The 21,818-nt window shown below is 43.6% G+C and overlaps 1 protein-coding gene across 2 annotated transcripts in view; it reads right to left on the bottom strand.

Annotated features, from left to right (window-relative positions):
- CAMSAP1 (calmodulin regulated spectrin associated protein 1) overlaps positions 1 to 19,762 on the bottom strand; it is a 67,071-nt gene extending 47,309 nt beyond the window's left edge. For both annotated transcript variants that reach the window (XM_063432881.1, XM_063432882.1), the window contains exon 1: positions 19,603 to 19,762. In XM_063432881.1, coding sequence (XP_063288951.1) covers positions 19,603 to 19,762 — 160 coding nt within the window. The remainder of the gene's footprint in view (positions 1 to 19,602) is intronic.
- Between the last annotated feature and the right edge of the window lie 2,056 nt (positions 19,763 to 21,818).

Below are 21,818 nucleotides of genomic sequence, written 5' to 3'. Positions count from 1 at the left end.
CAGTGTGTGTGTATGAGTGCAGTGTGTGTGTGTGTGTATGAGTGCAGCGTGTGTGTGTATGAGTGCAGCGTGTGTGTGTATGAGTGCAGCGTGTGTGTGTGTATGAGTGCAGCGTGTGTGTGTATGAGTGCAGCGTGTGTGTGTATGAGTGCAGAGTGTGTGTGTATGAGTGCAGTGTGTGTGTGTGTGTGTGTGTGCGTATGTGTGTGTATGTGTATGAGTGCAGTGTGTGAGTGTGTGTGTGTGTGTGTGTGTGTGTGTTGCAGAGCCTTGGTGGGGGGATGGGCAATTTTATTATTATTTTAATAATTTTTTTTTAATTATTAATTTTTTTTCATCCCCCCTCCCTGCTTGATACATGGCAGGGAGGGGGGCTCTCACTCCCTGGTGGTCCAGTGGATGGGCACTGTGTAGGAGGGGGCTGGCAGAGCTGTTACCTCTCCTGCAGCTCCTGTCAGCTCCCTCCTCCGCGCCGGTCCGTTCAGCACCTCTGTCAGCTCACACTGTAAGTCTCGCGAGAGCCGCACTATGACCCCGCGGCTCTCGCGAGACTTACACTGGGAGCTGACAGAGGTGCTGAACGGACCGGTGTGGAGGAGAAGGGAGCTGACAGGAGCTGCAGGAGAGGTAAGTAAACGCTCTGCAGCCCCCACAGCCCCCAGTCTGTATTACGGCAATGTAAATTGCCATAATACAGACAATCGACTCGAGTATAAGCAGAGTTGGGGGTTTTCAGCACAAAAAATGTGCTGAAAAACTCTGCTTATACTCGAGTATATACGATATATATATATATATATATATATACACATACACACACACATACATATATACGGTATACACACAGACGTTTTAAAGAAATAAAGGGAACACTTAAACAACACAATGTAACTCCAAGTCAATCATACTTCTGTGAAATCAAACTGTCCACTTAGGAAGCAACACTGAGTGACAATCAATTTCACATGCTGTTGTGCAAATGGGATAGACAACAGGTGGAAATTATAGGCAATTAGCAAGACACCCCCAATAAAGGAGTGGTTCTGCAGGTGGTGACCACAGACCACTTCTCAGTTTTTATGGTTCCTGGCTGATGTTTTGGTCATTTTTGAATGCTGGCGGTGCTTTCCCTATAGTGGTAGCATGAGACGGAGTCTACAACCCACACAAGTGGCTCAGGTAATGCAGCTCATCCAGGATGGCACATCAATGCGAGCAGTGGCAAGAAGGTTTGCTGTGTCTGTCAGCGTAGTGTCCAGAGCATGGAGGCACTACCAGGAGACAGGCCAGTACATCAGGGGACGTGGAGGAGGCCGTAGGAGGCAACAACCCAGCAACAGGGCCGCTACCTCTGCCTTTGTGCAAGGAGGAACAGGAGGAGCACTGCCAGAGCCCTGCAAAATGACCTCCAGAATGCCAGAAATGTGCATGTGTCTGCTCAAACGGTCAGAAACAGACTCCATGAGAGTGGTATGAGGGCCTGACGTCCACAGGTGGGGGTTGTGCTTACTGCCCAAAACCGTGCAGGACGTTTGGCATTTGCCAGAGAACACCAAGATTGGCAAATTCGCCACTGGCGCCCTGGGCTCTTCACAGATGAAAGCAGGTTCACACTGAGCCCATGTGACAGACGTGACAGATGGAGACGCCGTGGAGAACGTTCTGCTGCCTGCAACATCCTCCAGCATGACCGGTTTGGCAATGGGTCAGCAATAGTGTGGGGTGGCATTTCTTTGGGGGGCCGCACATCCCTCCATGTGCTCGCCAGAGGTAGCCTGACTGCCATTAGGTACCAAGATGAGATCCTCAGACCCCTTGTGAGACCATATGCTGGTGCGGTTGGCCCTGGGTTCCTCCTAATGCAAGACAATGCTAGACCTCATGTGGCTGGAGTGTGTCAGTAGTTCCTGCAAGACGAAGGCATTGATGCTATGGACTGGCCCGCCTGTTCCCCAGACCTGAATCCAATTGAGCACATCTGGGACATCATGTCTCGCTCCATCCACCAACGTCACGTTGCACCACAGACTGTCCAGGAGTTGGCTGATGCTTTAGTCCAGGTCTGGGAGGAGATCCCTCAGGAGACCATCTGCCACCTCATCAGGAGCATGCACAGGCATTGTAGGGAGGTCATACAGGCACATGGAGGCCACACACACTACTGAGCCTGATTTTGACTTGTTTTAAGGACATTACATCAAAGTTGGATCAGCCTGTAGTGTGTTTTTCCACTTTCATTTTGAGTGACTCCAAATACAGACCTCCATGAGTTGAAAAATGTGATTTCCATATTTTTTATTTTTGTGTGATTTTGAGAGAGAGAGAGAGAGAGAGAGAGAGAGGGGGAGAGAGGGGGGGAGAGAGAGAGAGAGAGAGAGAGAGGGAGAGAGGGGGAGAGAGAGAGAGAGGGGGGAGAGAGAGAGAGAGAGAGAGAGAGAGAGAGAGAGAGAGAGAGAGAGAGAGAGAGAGAGAGTGTGTGTGTTTAAATACAGAGTATAATTGTAACTATGTATCCATGAAATCTTTGGTAATAAGTCTAAGTTTGTTCCTGCTTTATGCCCAGACTGATGTTGGAGGTTCTCTGTGTTGGCACTCCTAGGTATGGGATATCAATCTCCAAGGTTGCTCTCACACTAACATAAGGAAGTGTTTTTTACAGAAGGTTCACTCCAACATATAACAGCAACCATTTCAGTGACATCAAATTTAGTGAATTTGGCCTAAAATTATTTTTAAAAGCATTTTTGTTTCGTTAAGTTATAATGTGCTCAATAAAAAAAAACACTAAGCAATACACAGTAAGTAATTTTTGTAAACATTTTTGTAACCATTTTATTATACATTCTCATGTGACAATACTGAAGAAATTACACTCTGCTACAATGTAAAGTAGTAAGTGTACAGCCTGTATAACAGTGTACATTTGCTGTCCCCTCAAAATTACTCACACAGCCATTAATGTCTAAACCGTTGGCAACAAAAGTGAGTACACCCCTAAGGGGAAATTACCAAACTGGGCCCAAAGTGTCAATATTTTGTGAGGCAACCATAGTTTTCCAGCACTGCCTTAACCCTCATGGGCATGGAGTTCACAGAGCTTCACAGGTTGCCACTGGAGTCCTCTTCCACTCCTCCATGATGACATCACAGAGCTGGTGAATGTTAGAGACATTGCGCTCCCCCACCTTGCGTTTGAGGATGCCCCACAGGGTTTAGGTCTGGAGACATCCTTGGCGCAGTCGTCTTGGAGGTGTGTTTGGGATCGTTATCATGTAGGAATACTGCCCTGCGGCCCAGTCTCCAAAGGGAGGGGATCATGCTTTGCTTCAGTATGTCGCAGTACATGTTGGCATTCAAGATTCCCTCAGTGAACTGTAGCTCCCCAGTGCCGGCAGCACTCGTGCAGACCCAGAACATGACACTCCCACCACCATGCTTGACTGTAGGCAAGACACACTTGTCTTTGTACTCATCACCTGGTTGCCACCACACACGCTTGACACCATGTGACCCAAATAAGTTTATCTTGGTCTCATCGAACCACAAGTCATGGTTCCATTTATCCATGTCCTTAGTCTGCTTGTCTTCAGCAAACTGTTTGTGGGCTTTCTTGTGCATTATCTTTAGAAGAGGCTTCCTTCTGGGATGACGGCCATGCAGACCAATTTGATGCAGTGTGCGGCGTATGGTCTGAGCACTGACAGGCTGACACCCCACCCCTTCAACCTTTGCAGCACTCATATGTCTATTTCCCAAAGGCAACCTCTGGATAAGATGCTGAGCACGTGCACTCAACTTCATTGGTCGACCATGGTGAAGGCTGTTCTGAGTGGAACCTGTCCTGTGAAACCGCTATATGGTCTTGTCCATCGTGCTGCAGCTAAGTTTCAGGGTCTTTGCAATCTTCTTATAGCCTAGGCCATCTTTATGTAGAGCAACAACTCTTTTTTTTTTTCAGACCCCCAGAGAGTTCTTTGCCATTAAGTGCCATGTTGAACTTCCAGTGACCAGTATGAGAGAGTGAGAGCGATAACACCAAATCTAACACCTGAGACCTTGTAACACTAACGAGTCACATGACACCGGGGAGGGAAAATTACTAATTGGGCCCAATTTAGAAATCTCCACTTAGGGGTGTACTCACTTTTGTTGCCAACAATTTAGACATTAACCCCTTCAGGACGGAGTCAATAGTGCACGTTCTGATCAAAACAAAACATAAACAAAAACTGGAATTTGCGCTATATGTCTGTTCACCCGTAGTTCCCCTCTTTCATATTAGATGCACCCACACTTATTATATATAATTTTGCTCGTTTGTAAAAAACTTCACTTTTACTTAAAGCGGCACTGTCATGCCGAACTTACCTTTCCTCAATCTCTTCCTCTTCTCCCCCTCTCTCGGGATCTGTTATTCTTTTCTTCCTGTCTTCTTTAGTTTTCTTTAAAATCATTAGACAAAGTAGGGACTCTGTCTTATGGAGGATTCCTCCGCTTGACCAGCTCTGACCAGCGGAGGAGCAAAGTGTGCTTCATTTCCGCTGGTCAGACCAATTTTCCCATGATCCCTAGCTTTCCTCCCAGTTCCCACAATGCTTCTTGTCAGTATTGCCGAACGTCCTGTCACTTAGACAGAACGCCGGCAAAACTGCCGAATTGCATCCTAACAGAATGAGCACTGTTTCTCCATTGGTGTTAGGATGCAATTCGGTACTTTGTTCGTATCGGAATTTCATTCAAATGAATGAAACTCCGATCCTATTCATTGCTGTGGCTGCATCTTGCAGCCGCTTAGTAGATAACTCCCTAATTCCCACGGTATCAGGGAGCTATCTACTAAAAGGCTGAAAGACCTAAATTGGTCTTTCAGCCAAATTTACTAACACCAAGTAAAAATGACTTGGTATTAGTAAATAATATGCCCCTACTCGCTATACCGCGAGTAGGGGCATGTCTAGTAAGCAGTGAGCAGCCTGTGGCCTGTGGCTGCTCACTGTAAAAAAAAAAAAATATTGCCCCCACCCCTAAACGACGGGTGGGGGCCGTAAAGTAAAATAAGGGAGGGAGACCTATTGTCCCCCCCCTGGCCCCCACCCCTGAGCGGTGGGTGGGGGCCATAAAGATAATGAGGGTGGGGGACCTACTGTCCTCCCCCCCGGCCCCCACCCCTGGGCGGCGGGTGGGGGCCATAATAGTAGTAGGGGGGGGGACCTACTGTCCTCCCCCCCGGCCCCCACCCCTGGCCGGCGGGTGGGGGCCATAATGGTAATAAGAGGGGGGGACCTACTGTCCTCCCCCCCCGGCCCCCACCCCTGGGCGGCGGGTGGGGGCCATAATAGTAGTAGGGGGGGGGACCTACTGTCCTCCCCCCCGGCCCCCACCCCTGGCCGGCGGGTGGGGGCCATAATGGTAATAAGAGGGGGGGACCTACTGTCCTCCCCCCCCCCCCCCCCGGCCCCCACCCCTGGGCGGCGGGTGGGGGCCATAATAGTAGTAGGGGGGGGACCTACTGTCCTCCCCCCCCCGGCCCCCACCCCTGGGCGGCGGGTGGGGGCCATAATAGTAGTAGGGGGGGGGACCTACTGTCCTCCCCCCCCCCGGCCCATTTCAAGCCATCTAATCACAGTGCTCTGTGTCATTTTACAAGTGTGGGAAAATTCCAAAGAACTTTCCCACGCTTGTAAAATGACAAAGAGCACTCTGATTGGCTTAAACCCACCAATCAGAGTGTTCTTAGGCTAATTGCAGGGCGGGGCAAGGCTTTATAAGCCTTGCCCCGCCCTGCGGAGCTCAGTCTGCGCGGAGCCCTCCATGGGTGAAGATGGATTATTTTTTTGTGCGCTCGGGTTTTTTCTTTTTCGTCGGGTTTTTTTTTTTGCGCTCGGGTTTTTTATTTTATTTTTAGTTCGACGGCTATGATGGTTTTTTATTTGGCCTTTTTTGGGGCTGAAAAATGAATATTTTAGAAAAAAGAAGACGTCGAATGGTAAGTTTAATTTTACTTTACAGGTTTGCAATTTTATTCCCCACTCACTATTTTTTAGGGTGAGGGGGGTAGGTAGGGGCATTTTTTATTTGGGTGGGGGGTGGGTGACTAGGGGCTTGGGCACCCCTAGTCACCTTGATGGGGGGGGGGGATTTACTTAGTGCCCCCACCCGCCGCCCAGGGGTGGTGGCGGGGGGAGGACAGTAGGTCCCCCCCATTATCGTTATGGCCCTTACCCGCCGCCCAGGGGTGGGGGCCGGGGGGGGGGGGAGGACAGTAGATCCCCCCCCCTTATTACTATTATGGCCCCCACCCGCCGCCCAGGGGTGGGGGCCGGGGGGGAGGACAGTAGGTCCCCCCCTATTACTATTATGGCCCCCACCCGCCGCCCAGGGGTGGGGGCCGGGGGGTGGAGGACAGTAGGTCCCCCCCCCCCTTATTACTATTATGGCCCCCACCCGCCGCCCAGGGGTGGGGGCCTGAGGGGGAGGACAGTAGGTCCCCCGTCCCCCCCCTTATTACCCTTTTTTTTTACAGTGAGCAGCCACAGGCCACAGGCTGCTCACTGTTTAGTGGACATGCCCCTACTCGCAATATAGCGAGTAGGGGCATTGGGGAGATTTTAATCTCCCTTGTGCTATTTTGGGGGTCATATTGACCCCCATAGAGTGAGGAGGGGACCTGGGGGGCTTATGAAGTGGTGGGGAGCACTGCTCCCTGCCGCTTCTGTCTTTACATATTACAAGGAGGGAGCTGCGTGCCGGTAGCTCCCTCCTTGTAATAAACTGATCGAACAAACGAACACTGATACACAGTGTTAGTTTGTTCGTCTGATTTTTTTTCTATTCATTCATTCGTCTGTCTGATGAATGAATGAATAGGTGAAATTCCCGTTCGCATGTCCAGATGTTTCACTGGGCATGTGCGGGAATCTCAGGGCTATCTAGTGTGGGTAGATGACGTGTCCCACAGGGACTTCACCTACCCACACAAAGATGGCGGCGCCCTGAATATAGATCGGGGCAGAAAATAAAGAATAAAAAATAGGTAATGTGGGGGGCATAGGGGCATTTGGGGATGACTAGGGGGTCGATTGGATGTAGTTGAGGCGGGAGGGGGGTTAAAAAAAAAAAACGAAATTCGGCATGACAGTGCCGCTTTAAAATATCATCGTTGTAATACAATTTACCAGTTTGAAACACTAATATTTGAGTTCAGCGAAGTCTCCCGAGTAAAACAGTACCCCCTATGTACAGGTTTTATGGTGTCTTGGAGAGTTACAGGGTCAAATATAGTGCTTGCGAATTAAATTCTCTGCACTTTCTCCCTGTGTTGTCAGGCATGTCAATCAAATTTGAATTAATCAAATCACCTAATTATGTTAAAAGATTACTTAAATATACACGTAGAATTTTAATATATATGCATTTATAGGTATTTAAATTCTACGTGTAAAGCAAAAGAGAAAAAAATCCCTTGGACAGGGATAAATTAAGTGTGTCCAGATCATATTTCAAGAGGGGATAACCTTATACTGTGGTACAAAAAGGAGAAAAAAGTGAACCTAGGACAGAACTTCCAGGAAGCACTAGTGAGATATAGATCTGAGTTGCCCGTTACTTTAAAATATGAATCCTTTAATTGGTATACAAAACCATGAATAGAAGAAAATAAACAAAAATAATAATAATAAATAAACACACTCAAAAAGGGAGAGAGGAGATATAAGAAGCTCTGGGAGGGAGGAGCTTTAACAAGGAGTAATGAGAGGTGTCAGTGATACATAGCTATATGAATGTCCGCCAAAAAACAAAAACAAAAAAAAAAAACGGGTATACAAATAAGAGATAAATGACATGTAACTCTCAGAAAAAACGGACATAAGCTATAGTACAGACTAATGATGAAGTGGCACTCCAGCCCCAGTGCTGGCTACACTAAAGGATACTTCTTAGACCAGTGTTACATAGTAACCCACACTGACTACTGTGATCAGATAAATCCTCAGTGAAAAAACGCCATCTAGAAAGAGTAAGCTCACACTGTCCCTACATAACGCTCCAATCAGGCTACAACTCCTCTTTCCCTAAATACACACCCCAAACAGTGTTAAAGAAAATAAAGTGCTGTGATCATAAAACCATTATCTGCCTACGTGTATACTAATGTAATTATGTGTATTTATCTATATTATATATATATATAATATATATATTTATATATTTATTTATTTGCGGTTATTTGCATTTTATATATAGATATATATATATATTAATAACAAAATACAGTTAGAATGAAAATACATATGAATATATAATTTATATTACATTTTGTTTCAATATGTTATTTATTACTTTTATTATTTTATTTATTATTGTAATTATACGTATTTATATAATATATGTGTATATATCTATTATATATATGTAACGTCATTCTAAGTGTATTTTAATACTAATATATGTACTTATATTAGTATTAAAATACACTATGTATGACGTTAAATATATTATATATATATATATATATATATATATATATATATATATATATATATACACACACACACACACACACACACACACACACATATACATATATTATATCGAAATATATTTATTTTATTTTATAACATGTTTCATTATTTTTCTTTTTTTCTACAGATCCCACCAGCAGGGGGACTGTCTGACATTTCAGACCGTCCCCCTGCTGGCAGATCCACAGCCAGCTATAGGGGGCCATGTGATCGCTCTTTGAGAGCGATCACATGGCCCCCGGGGGCTTCTTTTGCCGTGGGGGGGCTGCCTGGGCTGTGAGGCAGTCCTCCCGAAGCGGAGCACCGGTAAGGTAAGTATACCGGGCGCTGCAGGGCTTCAAAGCCGTTACGGCGTTCTATGCCGCCGCAACGGCTTTAAAGCCCACTTAAAGCGGGACGGCATAGAACGCCGTAACGGCGGGAAGGGGTTAACCCCTTAAGGACACAACTTCTGGAATAAAAGGGAATCATGATGGAATATTTCCGTCATGTGTCCTTAAGGAGTTAATGGCTGTGTGTTTACACTGTTATACAGGCTGTACACTAACTACTTTACATTGTAGCAGAGTATAATTTCTTCAGTGTTGTCACATGAAAATATATAATAAATACATACACACACGAAAATATATAATAAAATATTTACAAAAATGTGAGGTGTGTGTACACACACACACCTCACATTTTTGTAAATATTTTATTATATATTTTAGTGTGTGTATGTATGTATATACATACACACATACATATATACACACACACACACACACACACACACACACACACTGTTTCTCTTAACCCTGCCATCTGCCGTGCACTCTATGTAAACCGTTCATGACCCATGAAAGTTCATGTCTGTTCAAACATTTGCAGAACTGTTAAAGCCCTTTCCAACTTATTTACTTTTACTGGAATGTACTTATTTTGAAGGGTCAATGGTCACAAATTACCCATACACCCTACACCAACTGTACCAGACCCCAGATGGAGCAGGTTAGATACTATACAATGTCCAAAAAAAATAAGAAGTATTTATGGCACCAAAAAGCATGTCATGATATATACATATATAGAATGACAGAAGTGCCCAGGATATGATTCCATAAACACACATCCAATTATACGGTATTTTGTGTTCGAGACACTATGGTCACCAGAGCCACTAGAGCTTAATGTAGTGGTTTTGGTCTCTGTAACATGTCCTATTCAGGCCTTTTCATATAAACACTTCCTTTTCCAAGAAAAGGCAGTGTTTATATTGCTGCCTAGAAGCATTCACTCAGACGGCCACAGAAGGAGCTTCCTAGCTCAGTGCTACACATTGTGCAGCACTAGCATTTAGCATCTCCACGCTCTGCATTAACCCCTTAAGGACACATGACATGTGTGACATGTCCTGATTCCATTTTATTCCAGAAGTTTGGTCCATAAGGGGTTAAGGCAGTGAACGTTCCCCATAGATGATTTTGCCGCACCTGCACAATAGCCTCCCAATGCTTTCCTATGGAAAAGCATTAGATTGGCTGAAATCATAAAGTTTGATGATCTCAGCCATGGAGGCAGAGCCAGCGGTGGCGAGACCGGCACAATGTCGTAGATAACGGGAATTTAAACACATTTTCACTGCTCTCACAGGAGGGCCAGGAACCTAAATAGTAGGTTTAACGCTATATTGTCAGGAATACATGTTTATCTAATAAACAATTCACAAACGTTATTTCCACAAATGTTTCATTTTATGTGGTGTGTTTTTAAACACTATTACTGGAGAACAGATAACATTGCTGCTGAAATCGTTGTAAATTTGTATAAACACTATTTGCAGATCAGAACTGCAAAGGGTTAAAGTCATTAATAGTTGGTGGGAGAATGGATTGATGAAAGGGTTGGACTTCCCTTTCAAACACAGATTGCAGATGAGAACCAATTAGCCCGGCTCATCTGCATTTTATGAATTCTCACACTGATTAAGCCTATTTATTCTTGAACACAGACCTCATGCACATCCCAAGTATTCTTGAATTCATTCATGGTGTTAGTTTTTACCACTGCCATTGGAAGCCTAATAAACATATTTACCAGCCTTTTTCTAACAGTGATCCTGTAGCCACAGACTCTAGCAATGACAGAAGTATTTGGGTTTTGAACAGGTCATCAATACACAGAGAAAATCATTAGGCTCAATAGGACAATATGTTCAAATGGTCAAGGTCTCCATTGTAAAATACAGACTTATCTAGAATAGATGTCCAAGAACGATTCAAAAAGATGAATTTGTATATAAAGAAAAAACAGTAAGAAACTAAAAATGCAAATCAATAGGGTGTATTTATTCATCTGGGAGCTGTATACAAAGGGAAATTCAATTTTTAGGGCGAGATAGCCAAACTGGAAAATGAGAGTGGTGGGATATCTCCAATTCAGCTATTATGGTCTATTTTACGTCACAAACACTCAAATTGCCAGAATAGTAAATAAACCCTTAAAGGACAACTGACAAATTATCACTTCTCAACTAGAGTGCCCCCCTCCCTCTTCACTATTATTATTGCCATTTATATAGCGCCAGCAGATTCCGTAGCGCTTTACAATATTATGAGAGTGGGGATTTAATTATAAATAGGACAATTAGAAGAAAACTTACAGGAACGATAGGTTGAAGAGAACCCTGCCCAAACGAGTCTACAGTCTACAGCCATGATGCAGAAGGGGTTTAAAAACTCTGTCACTTTCCTCAGTATAGCGCCAATGTTTTACGGCGCTGGCCTGGGTTCTCCTCCGCTCCTCCCAGTCAAAGTCAGCTGGCAGGGGAGAACTAATGCGCATGCACGGCAATGGCCACGCTCGCATTGGATTTTCCCCATAGAAAGCATTTTACAGTGCTTTGCTATGGGGATTCGGATGACACTGGATCTCCTCATGCATAGCCTGAAGACATACAGCGTCAGACGAACCCTGAAGTCCCTCTAGAGGTAGAGTAAACCCATAAAGTTAATTGTTGCAGTTAATTAATAACTGCAATAATTACCTTTGCAGGGTTAAGGGACATGAGACTATGTACCCAGATCACTTCAATGAGCTTAAGGGGTCTGGGTGCCCATAGGGTCCATTTAATGATATTTTATAAATAAAGTATATTGATTTAAGAAAATGTCACTTTTTATCTGGCGAGCAGCCATGTTGGGTCAGACTCTGTTATCTGACCAGCTGCTGCTCCTGCAGGTTCAGAAAGCGCAATCACAGCAGCAAGTTAGGTTGAACAGCAGTAGCACAGTTGGTCAGATAATAGTAGTGTGTATGTAAAAAAAAAATTTAAGATATATATATATATATATACACACACACATATACATATACATATACACACACACACACACACACACACCCCTTTGGAATCTAGAAGCCAGCTAAAAAAGTTAGGAGACAGTTTTTTTAAGGGACAGTCTAGTCACCAGAACCACTACAGCTTAATGAATTTGTTCTGGTGCCTATAGCCTGTCCCTGTAGCATTTTCAATGTAAACGCTGCCTTTTCAGAGAAAGGGCAGCGTTTACATTGCTGCCTACTAAGACCTCTAGTGACAGTCACTCAGGCGGCCACTAGAGTCCTGTGTCAATGCTCTGCATGGAGGGGCTAAATGTTACCCATAGAGAACATGCGTAATATCTCATAACCATTGATAAAGGGCATTCGCCCAAAACGTTTGCAACCTGTACTTTGTACTTCCAATAACTATGGTAGCACCTGGGTGTGCACTTTAAATACCAGCTGTGCATTACTCCAATTTTTTCTGCTTTGGTCAATACACTGGAGGAAGTACAGTGGGAATTTTTTGCTGCACGGTTGTACACTTGTTGTCTTTACATTGAATCAGTGTAGGCAGACATCATGCCATTGCCTCTTTTATAGATAGTGAACAGCATTTAAAGGTATAAATGCTAGAAAGGTGTAACATTGTAATTTGCACTTCTTGGAAATAAAGAGCAGTATGTTTTCACACCCATCAAAACCAGCACAAAGTAATTCACAGAAGAAACAGACGTCACACCATCACTGGAGGTACAAGGAACGCAGATTACTAAAAGGCACCACATTAATCTGTGCTGAGGTCACAAGATCCTCTGCAAAATGTTACTCCCCCCCTCCCCCCCAAGTTCATTAAAGCTGACATTTGTGACTTTCCCCAACTGCTCCTTTACATAACTTATCTAATAATCTAGACCTGTACGAAAACATTCATCCTCCATCCAGGCTCTGGCATGTTTGTTTTTTGTATTATATAATCCAAACACAGTCTGACAATATGTTTCATTTCATTTTGGTATTTAAATGAGTCCCATTTCTACTAAAGCAATATGAGGACTCCTTTACCTTAAAGGCCTTCTTTCTGAAGAATAAACTACACTCAGAATGTGAATTAGCTCACAGTGCGAAGGACTTTCTCTTTGTTTTCTGCTTCACATTGCACTTGAGAGAGATTTGATGAAAACAAAAGGACGGCACTTCTTACTCCCAACAACAACATAACCCCATTTAAGTTGTCCAGGAGTGTCGAGACTCCTACTTACAGTCAGGGGGTTTAATCATTTAGACACTGATTAACAAATAGTCTGCCTGTCAGCTTCCTTCTTATGGGGAAGACATAATGCATGCGCCGTGCTTGCTGTGCATGCACATTAGCTTACCCCTAGGGCTAACATCAGAGAAGCCAGTACCAAGGGAATAAGGTGGGTTAAAGAAAGGCTTCCTTATTAACCCTTAAAGTGCTGCGAGCGAAGGAATGAGGTGGGAGAAGAGGAAGACTTTAGTGTTAGGAATACAGCTTTGTAGTGTTATAGGAAGGGTTTAGCCGGGCATAGAACTATGGGCACTTATTGACAGAACACATACCATTTCCCTCAATGGAACCCCAGTGAAGGTGTTAGTTAGCCACCCAGCTAACCTTATCTTATACTGAAGAGCAGAGTGCAAGGAAGCAGGGATGCAGAGGTTCCAGGGTCCTAACTTTAGGGTTAAAACACTACCGAATGGTTCAGCCCTTGAATGTAAGAAGGTGCTTTGACAGAGCTTACGGTAATTTGGGGTCGGAGCTTTGATATGGACCAGAATCTGTACACTAGCTTGGGGACCTATTCTTCATTTTTTAATTAGCTCAGAGGTCTAGCTTTATTATTACATGAAACAAAAGTAATTATGTAAATCATCTTCATTGGACTACACAAAAGTGTATAAAATTTCCCTTCGCAAGAGAAATCATACCTGGTATGGGAGCATGCGACGATTTCAAAGCAGCTGCTCATTCAAACTATACAGAGTTTGTAGAAAACTGCCCATCAGCCACCAACTCTAACCCATGCGTTGTTCACAGCAAAGTTAATAATGGTCCTCTAAATGAAATACTGGTCAATATGATGAACCTGTTTGCACTATTAGCAACCCACCAATTGAGTACCTGGACCAGATTTTGAGTACTGACTAAAGAATTAAAAACTTCTGGGCTAGTATCACCATAGTCACTTGAATAAAGGTTTCTTGCTCTTGGTGCTTGAGTTTCCCCATACATCTAGGCTAGTGGTTCCCAATCTCTTTTTTCATGCATGTACTCCTTGGTAGCCTATTTCCATAAATCGTACCCCTAATATTAGCAAAATGTTTGCAATTAATGTTGCTGTTATTTAAAATGTATACATTTTTCTCTGCTAGATGGATTCCGCTGGCTGGAGCTTTTGGGAGTTAGAGGCTTGCACCTCTCCTGTCCTGCCCCTCGCAGCTCATGACCCCTACCTCCAGCGCGGCTGGGTTTGAATGAGCTGGGAAGAAGCTCTGGGATGACTGGCTCTAACTTCCTCCCAACACACGACTGGACTCCTGATGGCACATGTCCATCAGGTGGCCCTAAATGCATGGGTCACCCAAAGGGCCCCTCACCTTGTGATTTCCAACCTGGGATGTGCAGTTGCACCGTCAGAACAGCCATTTCTGATTTTTTTAATTACATTTACCACAGGTTGGAAACCGCTGCGCTAAGCTGTCAGCAGATGTATTAGCACAAATACGCCAGCTAATTTCTATTTAAATATGTTTGGGGTATATCAATTGACAACTTATTAACCCAAGGACAGATTCACAAAAACTATATAAAAGTTTCTAACTAGGAGGGAGACTGAGGGATAAAACCTGGCATTTTCATAAGTTTAATTGCAATACATTAAAAGCATATGATTTATTAGGTTATAAACCAACAATAAGAACTTACTTGTACTAGTGGAAATGGGGCACACAGCCATGCAATCTCTATAGACCGACTGTCAATACTGTACTGCAGAGCTCAGACTTTCAAAGTGGCAGTCATAGGATGCCACCTTTCCAACAACAGCTTAGCCACAAATAATGAGGTCATACAAACTCTTTTAGAACAGGACCAGCAAGTACTGAAGTACTTAAATGCTGCTTGTTCTCGGTTACAACACTCACTGCACAGAGCACCAAGTTGTCTCTAACAATAGTCAGCTCTTATTGGAAGTATCACAAAGAGGAAGTACACCTGAAGACAATGCACAGTTCATGTCCAAAGCTAGTTATCTAAATTGGACCTTGGTACAGTAGAATCATTCTTTGCAACAATGAGGTACTGTGTAGGGATCGTCCAATATCATTTTTTTCCAGATCCGATACCAATTATCGGTCAGCTTTTGGACAGATTGCCGATAACTGGTACCAATATTCTGTACAGTCAAAGTTTTGGAGAAGCAACAATTTCTACATAAATCTGCCATTATCTGAACATATTTATTGTTTAATCTGCATTTGTTTTATTCTGAAAAGCCTGGAAACTGAACATTTAGAACTCTCTGTTCTCTATCTCTGCATCCTTACACTACCAAGGCTCTCATCCGAGATGTCATATCCCAGTATGTTCCATGCTGAAGTCCATTAGACTACAAGAGATCAGCGACACAGAGCAAAGAGTTACAGTGCACAAATCTCACGGTCACTCAGAGTATAAGGCTGCTCATCTCCCCAGCAGCTCTGATCACCACCCTACTGCCAGGCACTGACACAATGTACTGGCTGTCTGGAAGTGGACACTACAGCTGGCCCTGGTGGACAGACATGACTGGAGATGCAGTTTCCTTTGGTATTCCTAGGTTTACACTTTACATGTAATTCATAGCAAAGTCGGTATGGACCTATATGCTACAACACTCCTTAGAGCCCTAAAGAGGAGTTTAGTTTCCTTTGTGAATAATCTCTAACTAAACATTCATCTGTTTTCATGAATGACATCAAGATGGGTTATAAAGATCTATTGTTAATAATCAGTAAATACAGATTACTATACATGTATTCAGTAAAATATTTCCTTTACAGTCAATAATTGGTCGACCCCTAGTACTGTGCTTTGCCATCTGGCAACATAACGCAAAGCTTTGCCCACCGCTACCTTTCAAGGTATACAAGGTCCACATAAAAATAGTTTGCACAGGGGGCGGGGCCTGGCCGCCGAGCTAGCCGGTCGCACCTTACAACAGCTCCGGCAAATCTTGGCTTAAAAACTTACAATTTGGACTTGTTGAACTCCCCCTGTTGACCTACCGCGGTGGGCAGGCACCTATGGAGACGCTGGACCCGGGGAGAGGCTTGCAGCTGATGTTTTAGTCCCCCGGTGGAGTACGCATCGCTCCTTTTGGATGAGGCCTACTCAGGCGGTGAGTGAGGCGGACGGCCGCCGCCCGCTATCCTGCCCAATGCTACTCACCCAGGCTCCTTCGGCTAGGCGACCTGGGCCCTGTTCCCCCCCCCCTCTGGGCCGGTGGGGGTGATCCCGGCCTGCACCCTGTACGCCCTGTGGCTCCTGCTACATCGGAGCTTTTGAGTCCCCGACAGACCGCCAAAACACAAACCTGACCGCACCTAAAATGGCGGCGCAGCGACCCTGCTGGCTCACACGAGCGCCTCTGGCTTCCGAGAGGAGGGTACCCTCCAGAATCCCATGCAAGCACTGCACGCTTGCAGAAACGGATCAGTACCAACTGACCCACAGCCTCAGTGACAACTTTACAAGCGATAAGACGACAAAAAGGCGGGAGCGACTACCTGCTAACCAGAAAAACACAGACCTATCGTCCCAGACCCAACAGATCCCTCGGACCTGACCAGATGACTTGCACAGAGTGCAAAATATAACTCCATCCCGAGGAGCTGACCTACACCACCTCCATAACGACGCAGTGCAACTAGTCAGCCGGACCGCAGGGAGTAGGCACCGGACAGCTGGAGGAAAGTGACGGAAGGGAGCTCCACATCACAGCACTAAACAATTCTGGACTCACTGGGGGAGCGAAGCCTGCATAACTTACCTCCTTGGGGTACAAGTACCTGGCAGCCTGCCGCTGGGGTGTTGGGGTGCTCTTATACTCAGGACTCTACCTGCATATTAAGCGTAATTAGCAAGGGCAACAGCTTAAGGGCATAATTTATCAACAGCTAACTCATGAGTGAATATCATAGTACTATAGTTCGCAAGCTTGTGTTACAATAGATAATTGATTACTAGTACTGTTTTATAAAATGTGCAATACATTTATAATCTTAAGTGCAATTAGCTTGTTATATGCATGTCTAGCCTAGCATGTTATGCCATAAAAATTATGCCTAGAAGCCTGATATCTTCATGTAACATAAAAAACTAAAATGTGCCGATTACCCGGCTACTGCCCTAATGCAAATTATAATGCCACATTATAACGACACTAGCTATGCCAACCTAGCACCATAAAGCGGTGATTACCTTACTATAATATCACAACGATCTCACTGTTTAGCCAAAGCCTGTTATAACTATATAAAAATGTGCAATGTCTCATGCCACTGTCAAACTTATATGCATCTACAAACACGCTGTTGTGGCGTATGTCAAAATATGTAATAAACTGCACAACAAAAATAAAGAATTCAAAAAAAAAAAAAAATAGTTTGCACAGATCAGTATTGGGGGCAAAAATAAAAAGACACGTCACTGTCCTCCACATCCTAAACTCCTAGGCACAGCCCTAATAATCGAACAGGGCCCAGTCTCATTAATGCTGTTGTATCTGAAAGGAAGCAAATCCCTGAGCAATGTTTCAACATCTAGAGGAACACACTTTTACATGAGAGTGGAGGCTACGAACCCCTTATTATTATTATTATTATTTTGGAATGAGATGGTCCAAGAACAGGAATAATAAATTGCAGGCAGCAGAACTCACTGGTAAACCAAAGTGAAAAGTTGTAGCATAACATATACTTGACAATGCAGAGCTATGGAGTCGCCACACAAAAATCTTTGACTCCAAATTTTATACTATATATTGTGTACTTATAATACAATTTGCTGTTTCAGTTGGCACATTATTTTGTGGGTCAATTCATCTGGCAAATATGGGCCTAAACCTATATTACACATCAAATGTATTTATTTGGGTAGGGGTGAGGGGAATGTATACGCTGGCATATACAGTACATTTAGTTAGAATCGGTACAGTTTCACCGACTCCAATAACGGTTTCCGACTGAACCACTCCGACTTCCCAGCGCTGGTTGGTATTAAAGCCAGATAAATCCATCAGGTTAAGCCAGTAGCCAGACATTATGATACTCTCACACACATGCACTAAAAAGCTCCACCTGCGCCAAAATCAGCACCAAAGGGGGAATCTAATATGTATGTACAGCGAGTGCCCGCACACATTAGGACTAATACATAGGAAAGCATTGAGCCAATGCTTTCCTATTGGGATTTTGCAGACGCTGGTCAACCTCATGCAGAGCATGAGGATGTCCAGCGTCATTTCACAGTGTCAAACACTGTGAGAAAGCAGAAAGCGCCTCTAATGGCTATGTAGTAGACAGCCACTAGAGGCAGCCTTAGCACTGCAATGTACACATGGCAGCTTCTCTGAAACTGCAATGTTGTAGATTGCAGGGATAAGGAGACAGGGACACTGCATCCAGACCACTACAATGACTTAAAGGACCACTATAGTGCCATCAAAACAAACTAGTTTTCCTGGCTCTATAGTGCCCTGAAAGTGCCCCCACCCTCAGAGTCCCACTCCCTCCGGGTTGAAGTGGTCTGGGTGCCTATAGTGGTCCTTTAAGGCAGTCACAGTCAAACTACTTCTTGAGATCACCTCCAAGTAGTACACACCTCTACACTGATGCAATCCCTGTCATCATTCATCCCTTGCCATGTTCCTCTAGCAAGTGCACTAAATGCTCACTACAGGAATATCTCAGCAACAATAGTGCAAACACTGTAATAATGACAGAGCAGAGAACTTCTGTGCGAGGGTTAGTCTGCTGTCTCTTTTTACTCAACTGTCAGCATAGGCCTGTTTGCCAATAAGTGACAGGTGAAAATAGGTATACCATTTTAAATGTATTTCAAAATCTATTTATTTGGTAGCAATCCTGTAAGCACAATGTGGAGATAAAATGTTCTTTAATTTGAACTAGTTTCTGTACTATGACAAGTACACTTTAAATAAGATGCATCATGCGAGATAACATTGCTTAACCCTTTAGGGACCAAACTTCTGGAATAAAAGGGATTCATGACATGTCACACGTCGTGTCCTTAAGGGGTTAAAAAACCTGTACTCAAAATTTCTACTATCCAGTAAAAAGTTTGCCCTAATGGGTAGAAATTCACCCTTGATGAGCATAGTGTGGCTAGCAGCAACTAGCAACTTTAAAGGCCTGGCTAGTAAATTTTTTATACAGTCATGGAGTATAAATTATTTCATTAGTTGCTATGTTTAAAGACATCCGATCACGAACAAATCGGACAAAAAGTAAAGGGAAAAAAATAAATTCTAAAACACATACATTTGAAAAGGCATATGAACATTGTACATACAATATTGAATATTCAATAAAAACAAAACATTATTCCAGGATGATATTAAACAAATTGCATGATTTATCACATTTTGTTCAGGAAATATCAGCAACAAGCTTAGAAGTTTGCATGAAAGGAAAAAAAATGTAATTAAAAAATGTACAATTAAGACAATGAAATTAAACGGAACCTTACCTATTCCATATGCTTTAGCACAGATCCACTGTAAATTTGCATCAATCTTTGCCCTAAAAGAATCATACATCTCTAGAGGTACAACCTCCACTGCGCAATCAGCGATGGACTCCATTTTTCTTCTGGTACTCTCTCCAGAAGCACCAACTCCAATGTCCATCTAAAAAAGTCACAGGAAGTAGACTTAGATGCCAAATATTATGCAACAAATGTCATTTTTATTTGTTTGACCCATTGTTGGTGAGCGTTTTATTTACTAGCAAGACTAAGTACAAATGCAATGAAACCACAAGCTGGAAACAATGGGTTAAAATAACTGTCCCAATCCCAAAATAGCTTTAGAAAATATTAAGGGCCAATGCTACAATGTAATGCAAAACAAGGGTAAAACAATCATTGGCTGATTAAATACAGTTTTATGCTGCACCTGCCTGCTACTAGTCACATTTGGAAATTAACAGATTTTTGATTTTCAGGTGAAGGAGGGTCTATCCTTTGCAGCATTGTTTACAAAACGACAGAATAGAACATGTAAAGGGCTCTGTAGGCTTGCAATGCTGGCTGCTATGTATATGCTTCTCATTGTATTGTGTTACAGGCCATAAATTATCCCATTTATTACGAGGTAACACTGGCCTAGGCTACATCCTCCATGCACATATTCTGGTTAAACAGTGAAAAACAGTACAAAAGGCTGGCAATTGTTAAGCATTTAAGAAAGGCTATAAATTGCTTATGCTAGGTTTGGTTTCAAATAATCACACCTCCACATCGCACAATAGGATGGAGACACACAGAGGAGTACAATGCCTATTAAACAGACTGCTTGCTTAATTACCGGGGCCTAAAAATGCAAGGTCTTAAGAAGTACCACTCCTCTCCTGTATCCCAAAATGTTTTTTCAGAAAATGGCTGTGTAGGCCTGCAGTACAATAATTGTGTTTTGGGAGGGCAGACCTCTCTTTCCCAGACATCAAACATACAAAGGCAGCTGCTGACATGGCTAAATAGACAATCCCACCCTGTGTGGCAGCCTCCATCCCCGTAACACCACCTTACAGCTTCATTCTGATTTCAACCCCATAAATAAATAACATGCTCTTTTTACCATGGTGCAAAGGATATATCAAGGCAGTTGTCCGATCTACTGACACTCTTTCTGCTCTCACTCCCATCCCCGCCCAATACAATGTATTTACAGGGAAATTAATTCTGTTTAAACTATACAGGCCTGGTGACCCCTTCCCCATTAACAAAAATATAATAAATGTGCCTCATTGTATAACAACCGATGTTATACCATATATGAAATATTTATTTATGGGGGTGGGGAGAATCTATTTTATATTTGTGTTGATACAGAGATCCCTGTTGAGATGGATGATAAGCTAAGCATCCTTATATTGACACACAGGATCCCCCACCCCCAGTTCACAGCCTTACACCTTCCTCTAGAATACTCAACACGTCTCCTTAACATTTAAAACTACAATCCAGCCATCTTATAAAACGATATCAATAATTACATTATAAACACATAAAGCCATACTTTTCATACTGCCAGAGGCCCACCCCAAGATGCTGCTCCACACAGCTATTTTAATCACATTGTTAAAAAGGCCCATTGTACCTTACCCACTTAACCCATCAGCACTTTAAATGTATCCCTCCCCAACATCTAAGCTGTCACTAACATATCTGGAATATACACACACTGTATACATTAATCTCAATGTCATTGTATTTACCTTATCCACCCCTGCCCTTATTTATCCAGTCAGCTTGGGAATAATATATACAAAGAGATCTATACACCAGACTCACACAGCATTCCTTACTAGAGTATTATACAATGTATTCCACATCAGGCCCACCTAGTACCAAGGAAGAAATGTGTGTTTCCCAGGTGAAGGACTCCATTCATGGAGGACTCACAAACACTGGAGGAGGCACCCAGAGCTCCCATTCAAGATTAATGCTTCCAGTCACTGGTGAAGGGTCCCATGGCTGCATCTCACGGGCCTCTGCACACAGTAGGGGGCTCCCATTGCTTTCACTCACAGTTAGAGAGTCTCCCAATACCATCACTCACATATAGCAGGGCTCCTATTGATCTCACTCACACCAGTGGGCTCTCATTCACAGTAAGGACCCTCCCATTTTGAAGTACAGGGTTTCCCATTGCCTTTACTCACAGGTAGAGGAGCACCCAACGG

The sequence above is a fragment of the Pelobates fuscus genome, chromosome 9, assembly GCF_036172605.1.
Source record: "Pelobates fuscus isolate aPelFus1 chromosome 9, aPelFus1.pri, whole genome shotgun sequence".
Classification (NCBI taxonomy): Eukaryota; Metazoa; Chordata; class Amphibia; order Anura; family Pelobatidae; genus Pelobates; species Pelobates fuscus.
Note: the sequence above shows the minus strand (reverse complement) of the source record. Positions and strands in the feature narration are given on the sequence as shown.